The sequence below is a fragment of the Heptranchias perlo genome, chromosome 24 (assembly GCF_035084215.1).
Source record: "Heptranchias perlo isolate sHepPer1 chromosome 24, sHepPer1.hap1, whole genome shotgun sequence".
Classification (NCBI taxonomy): domain Eukaryota; kingdom Metazoa; phylum Chordata; class Chondrichthyes; order Hexanchiformes; family Hexanchidae; genus Heptranchias; species Heptranchias perlo.
Window position 1 is genome coordinate 4,465,549 of NC_090348.1, and position 7,074 is coordinate 4,472,622.

The 7,074-nt window shown below is 42.6% G+C and overlaps 1 protein-coding gene across 1 annotated transcript in view; it reads left to right on the top strand.

Moving 5' to 3' along the window:
- The first annotated feature begins 2,756 nt into the window (after positions 1–2,756).
- The window catches only part of LOC137341905 (uncharacterized protein C3orf20-like), an 88,792-nt gene continuing 84,474 nt past the window's right edge, over positions 2,757–7,074 (top strand). Inside the window, exons 1-2 of the mRNA XM_068005411.1 lie at positions 2,757–2,835; positions 3,151–3,222. Of these exons, the coding sequence (XP_067861512.1) occupies positions 2,757–2,835; positions 3,151–3,222 (151 nt within the window). The remainder of the gene's footprint in view (positions 2,836–3,150; positions 3,223–7,074) is intronic.

Consider the following 7,074-nt stretch of genomic DNA (forward strand, 5'->3'; position numbering starts at 1 on the left):
GAGCAATCCAGCTAGTCCCACTCCCCTGCCCTAACCCCGTACCCATATTATGAAAAGCTTCCTGAATGGCTTAGCTCTAATTTTGAGATTATACCTTTTTGTTCTGGATTCCCCCACCAGAGGAAATAGTTTATCTGTATCTACCCAATCATGGTAAACACATCAATTAACCTGCTAAACTCAAGGGAATACAAGCTAAGTTTATGCAACCTGCCCTCAATGTAATCCTTTAAACAGCTGGAATCAGGTAACATCAGGCCATGGCAGCAGCGTTTCAATGGAGATTCCCCGTTGAGGCAACATTTTTTTTTTGTTAAGGTGTAGGGAAATCTTTTATTAATACACTGGTGTAATGAAATGTAATTAAGTCTGTCTGCAGTTTTTGCTTAGACATTTAGTTTCAAAGGTTGAAATACGATGGTGAATGAGGTGGATTCCAGTGTATATGTTTATGGCAAAGCTAAATTGTTCTATAATCCTAAATGTCATAAAGGGAAATATCTCCATCTGTTGTCCCTTGTGTTTTATATTTTAAAACATCTGCTTAGAGGTTTCCTGGAAGATGTTTAGAGTGGAATGTCCCCTCATGTGGCATATATTGGAATCCACCTTTTTTTTTAAAAAGAGGAAACCTACTTCATTTCTGTTCCCAGGCTGATGAGAGATTATGTAAATTAGGCATTTTCTCACTGGGAAAGAGAAGGTTGAGAGATGATATGATTGCTGTTTTAGGATTCTAAAGGGACTGGATAATGTAGGTCATGACAAACTGTTTCAACTTGTCCAGAACAGTAGAACCAGAGGACACGGTCTGTGCTTGAAGGGTGGGGGTAAATTCAAAACTGAATCTGTGAAACATTATTTCAGTGAGCGAGTGGTCAATCTATTGAACAGGGAGACGGTGGAAACAGATAGTGTTGATTCATTCAAATGCAAATTAGATACATTTCTTTCAGAAAATATGTTGTGATACAGTGTATGAGGAATTTGAGTCATGACATGTGGTGAGTGTAACAGGCTCGGGAGGAACAGGTGACTTTGGACCTCTGGTTCCCAAAGCTCTCCAGCACTGGGGGTTTTCCTCACCTCATTTCTGGGTCTGTTGTAGACTCATTGATAGAGATTGATTGCTCTGATTATTCAACAACTCCATTATCATCATATCATGCGACTACCAGGATGGTAGAAGGCAATCTAGATGGACCTTGGTCTTTTCTCGTCTAGAAATTCTTATGAACCAGGCTGCATATAGCTAGCAATTTAAAGCATAAAACACTGAGAGGCACCTGAGATGTTAGTAAATGCACAGATAATGTTTAATGTAGATATTTCCCTTTAATAGAATAAACATCTCCTTGAATGAAATTGGAAATGTGTTTATCTCTGAAAACACATGAACTTGATTTATATGAAAAAACAATTTTTCTACAAAAGCAACCCTTTTATCTTTACAGGTAAAACTTTTACACTGGTGCTTGTCTAGTTTGGATTCTAGGTCAAAGTACGGACTCCCCACGTTCACATTTGCTAAATCTATCACTCCCACCCCGCTATCAGAATCGTGCACGCATGAAAAAACAGCTTCTGCCATCCCCCTGCTGAGAAAGGAGAGTTGGATTGAGTAGTGTAAACGTGTATACTAGTCTCCTGAGAACCAAACCAAACAAGCTTCAGTATAAAAGTGCCTTCAATGAACAATATGGGATGTGCGTGCTCAGAATTATTGTACTGTAGCAAAACTGGCAAAGCAATCTTGGCCTCAAGCCATTCTTAAACACTTCACAAGCTAACCAGAAAGCCTTTCGAAAAACTTAACCATTTGATCAGAAAATGCAGATTCATGCAGTACACCCAACTATATTTTGTTTATCTGATGAGTGAGCAATTAATTCAAATTCTGTGAAGAGCCTGATTAAGCTTAAATGTTGTATCCCTCAGTTCTTGAAATGGCTGGTGTACCATGGTTGAACTGAATGACGGGCATTTTTTTAAAAAAATGAAACTAACAGAACACAATTCAAAAGAAATAGTTTCCTTCTATTACAACAGTGACTACCCTTCAAAAGTACTTCAGTAGCTGTGAAGCACTTTAGGGTGTCTCGAGGTTTTGAAAGGCGTGACATAAATGCAAGTTCTTTCTTTCTCTTCCTTTAGTTAACTGGAAGGCAGTCAGTTCCGCTCACACTAAAAGGGAACTGAAATTCATGGTTTTCCTTTACTCCTTTGCATTTTGTTAGTTCCCAATATTAAGGGAACAGGGCAGGCATTCTGGGTTAGAAAGAGAGCATTTCACCTCATTATTTGGAATTGTGATCCTAGCTGCAACTGCAAAATCTGACAAAATTTTCTCATGCAAAAACTTGAGTCTCCCAGTTTATTGTATCCCTGTAACTTCACATAAATGAACATTACTGATTTTGGAGGCAGGGAGTGGCTCAGGTACAGGAAGTCCTCAAAAATGGAATGTTGGCCTTTATCTCGAGAGCTGAAATATAAAAGTGAGGAAGTGCTTGAGCTGTACAGGGCCTTGGTCAGACCCCTCTGGAGTACTGAGTTCAGTTCTGGCCACCGCACCTCAGGAAGGATATATTGGCCTTGGAAGTGATGCAGCGCAGATTCACCAGAATGTTACCGGGGGCTGACATCAGAGACGATCAACACTGGGCTATATTGTGACACCCCGCCTTCCCCCCCCCCCCCCCCCCCACCGCGGAACCCCAGCAGAGTAAATATTCACACAAACAAATAATACCGACATGGGCAAAGAACTGGAAAACGACTGGCCCATAGCCCAGCAAGGAATCAACACCTTCACGAAGGGAGCAAAGAATGCTGGCAAGAAAACCAGGGAGTGAAATAACGTGTGAACCAAGTGGTTTATTGCAGGGTTTTTAAAAACGCAAAAGTAATGTTTATGTCATGTATGGTCATGACTGTCTACCACATTTCTCAAGTAGATTAATAACAAATGGGTGAGCCACTTTTAGGCTGGTTTATTGCCCAATCATGTGACCAGTTTAAATATTAATATTTCTGGCAATCTTAATGGCCAATCACATGCCTGTTCTAAATGTTCATTCCATTTTCTAGCAACCTCATTGCTGCTGTTAATCTCATGACCAACCTGACTGTTTTGTGTTTGATTGACAGAGTTCTGGGCCAATGGTTGGTGCAAAGATTTGGCGGGTTTGAGTTCAAATGATAATGGCGCAGTGGTCCCTGGTAACCACAGGCATTTTTGTGGTAACTGCTGCTCCTTGGTTTTCAGCACCGTTACTGATCGATGATAGTAAAGTGATTAGAAATTATACGTCAGTGGTGCGTGGAAATCGCTGCTTGTTGCCTCCTGGTACTGTAACAAGTGACATCAGGGTGTTTCAACTGATTTTCCTAAAAGACATTGCCTTCAAGAGTGTATGAGCAGGGTCATAGTAAGGGTATGAATTGGGGAGGGAGGAGAGGTTCAACTTTTCCTCCCATTAGAAAATTGTTTTGAGTTGTTTCTTTAGCAAAGAGGAGGGCAACGGAATTGCATTTTATGTATACTAAATGTTTTGAAAAATTTGTGCATGAGCAATTTCACAGCAAAATAATTTTATTTGCCAATCATTACAACACGAAGATGGCAATAAACTTTAATGGGACTGTACTATTATGCAACACAAACGTGGAATAAACAGAATTACCAACTTGGAAGCAGTGAGGGCAAAAGTTTAATTCAAATTGTATGAAAATCCAGAAGCCTGGAAGTCTTCCCGATTTCTGTGTCCCCCCCCGGGTCCCACTGCTCCTCATCAATAATTCTATACTCATTCTGGGGGGGAAAGAGGGAACAGCCAGAGGTTGTGGTCCATATCAGTACCAATGATGTAGGTAGAAAGAGGGATGAAGTCCAGCAGGCAGATTTTAAGGAGTTAGGAAAGAGATTATGAAGCAGGACCTCAAAGGTCGTAATCTCCAGATGGTGCCACGCGCTAGCGAGAATAGAAATAGGAGGATAGAGCAGATGCATGCGTGTCTGGAGAGATGGTTCAGGAGGGAGGACTCTAGATTCCTGGGGCATTGGGACCAGTTCTGGGGAAAGTGGGACCTGTACAGGCCAGACGGATTGCACCTCAACGGAGCTGGGACCAATGCCCTCGCGGGGAGGTTCGCTAGTGCTGGGGGGTGGGGGAAGTTTGGCAGGGGGATAGGCACCAGGATGTAGCATTGGAAAGGAGAAACAAGGGGCACAAAGGATCGGGAGAGAAAGATAGCACTAGAGCAAGTAATAGTACAGTATTAGGTGGGATCAGACTAAGAGAGAGTACAAGAAAGTCTGAGACTGGTTTGCAGTGCATGCGTGTAAATGCACAAAGTGTGGTAAACAAGGTTGGTTGTGCTGCAGACGCAAATAGCCACATGGGAATACGATGTCATGGCGATAACGGAGACCTGGCTCAAGAAAGAGCAGGATTGGGTACTAAATATTCCTGGATACAAGGTGTTTAGGAAAGATAGGGAAGGAAAGAAAGATGGGGGAAGTGGCAGTATTAAGGAGAATATTGCAGTACTGAAGAGAGAGGATGTCCTGGAGGGGTCAAGGACAGAATCTATTTGGTTAGAGTTAAGAAATAAAAGGTGCCATTACACTACTGGGTGTATTCTGTTGGCCACCAACTAGTGGGAAGGATATAGAGGAGCAAATTTGCAGGGAAACTACAGAGAGGTGCAAAAGCTATAGAGTAGAGATGACTGGGGACTTCAACTATCCTAATATAGACTGGGATAACAATAATAAGGGGCACAGAGGGGGAGCAATTTTTGAAATGTGTTCTGCATAACTTTCTTAACCAGTACGTTTCAGCCCAATGAGGAAGGAGGCATTGCTGGATTTGGTTCAAGGGAAAGAGGCGGGCCAAGTGGAGCAAGTGTCAGATGGGGTAGCATTTAGGGAGCAGCGATAGTATCATAAGGTTTAGAATAGCAATGGAAAAGGACACAGACCACTAAAGTAAAAATACTCACCTGGAGGAGGGCCAATTTCAATGAGATGAGAACAGATCTGGCCCGAGTATATGGAATCAAAGATTGGCAGGCAAAACTGTAATTGAACAGTGGGCAACCTTTAAAGAGGAGATGGTTCGGGAACAGTCTAGGCACATTCCCACGAGGCAGAAAGGTAGGGCAACTAAAGCCAGAGCTCCCTGGATGACAAAAGAGATAGTGAGTAAGATGAAACAGAAAAAAGGGGCACATGACAGATGTCAGGTTGATACCACAAGTGAGAACCAGGCAGAATATAGAAAGTTCAGAGGGGAAGTGAAAAAGGAAATAAGAGGGGCAAAGAGAGAGTATGAGAATAGACTGGCGGCAAACATAAAAGGGAATCCAAAAGTCTTTTACAGGCATGTAAACAGTAAACAGGTAGTAAGAGGAGGGGTGGGGCTGACTAGAGATCTACTCATGGAGGCAGAGGGGATGGCCGAGATACAAAATGAGTACTTTGCATCTGTCTTTACCAAGGAAGAAGATGCTGCCACAGTCTCAGTAAAGGAAGATATAGTTGAGATACTGGAGGGGCTAAAAATTGATAGAGGTATTAGAAAGGCTGGCTGTACTTAAGGTAGATAAGTCACCCGGTCCAGATGGGATGCATCCTAGGTTGCTGAGGGAAGTAAGGGCGGAAATTGCAGAGGTACTGGCCATAATCTTCCAAACACCCGTAGATACGGGGGTGGTGTCAGAGGACTGAAGAATTGCAAATGTTACATCCTTGTTCAAAAAAGGGTATAAGGATAAACCCAGCAACTCTAGGCCAGTCAGTTTTACCTCAGTAGTGGGGAAACTTTTAGAAACGATAATCTGGGACAGAATTAACAATCACTTGGATGAGTGTGGATTGATTAGGGAAAGCCAACACAGATTTGTTAAAGGCAAATAGTGTTTAACTAACCCGATAAGAGTTTTTTGATGAGGTAAGAGAGGGTAGATGAGAGCAATGCAGTTAATATGGTGTATATGGACTTTGAAAAGGTGTTTGATAAAGTGCCGCACGGTAGGCTTATCATCAAGATTGCGGCCCATGGAACTAAGGGGGCCGTGGCAACATGGATACAGAATTGGCTAAGGGTCAGGAAACAGAGAGAAGTAGCGAACGGTTGTTTTTCGGACTAGAGAGAGATGTACAGTGATGTTCCCCAGGGGTCGGTACTAGGACCACTGCTTTTCTTGATATATATTAATGACTTGGACTTGGGTGTACAGAGCACAATTTCATAATTTGCAGATGACACAAAACTTGGAAGGGTAGTAAACAGTGAGGAGGATAGTGATAGACTTCAAGAGGATATAGACAGGCTGGTGGCACGGACGGACAAGTGGCAGATGAAATTTAACACAGAAAAATGCAAAGTCATACATTTCAGTAAGAAGAACGTGGAAAGGCAATATACACTGGAGGGCACAACTCTAAAAAGGGGTACAGGAACAAAGAAATCTGGGGGTATATGTGCACAAATCATTGAAGGTGGCAGGGCAGGCTGAGAAAGTGGTTAAAAAAGCATACGGGATCCTGGGCTTTATAAATAGAGGCATAGAGTACAAAAGTATGGAAGTCATGGTGAACCTTTATAAAACACTGGTTCGGCCATAACTGGAGTATTGTGTCCAGTTCTGGGCACCGCACTTTAGGAAAGGTGTGAGGGCCTTAGAGGGTGCAGAAGAGATTTACTAGAATGATTCCAGGGATGAGGGACTTTAGTTACATGGATAGACTGGAGAAGCTGGGGTTGTTCTTGGAATAGAGAAGGTTGCGAGGAGATTTGATAGAGGTATTCAAAATCATGAAGGGTCTAGACAGAGTAGATAGAGAGAAACTGTTCCCATTGACGGAAGGGTCAAGAACCGGAGGACATAGATTTAAGGTGATTGGCAAAAGAACCAAAGGTGACATGAGGAAAAACGTTTTTACACAGTGAGTGATTGTGATCTGGAATGCACTGCCCGAGGGGGTGGTGGAGGCAGATTCAATCATGGCCTTCAAAAGGGAACTGGATAAGTACTTGAAAGGGAAAAATTTGCAGGGCTACGGGA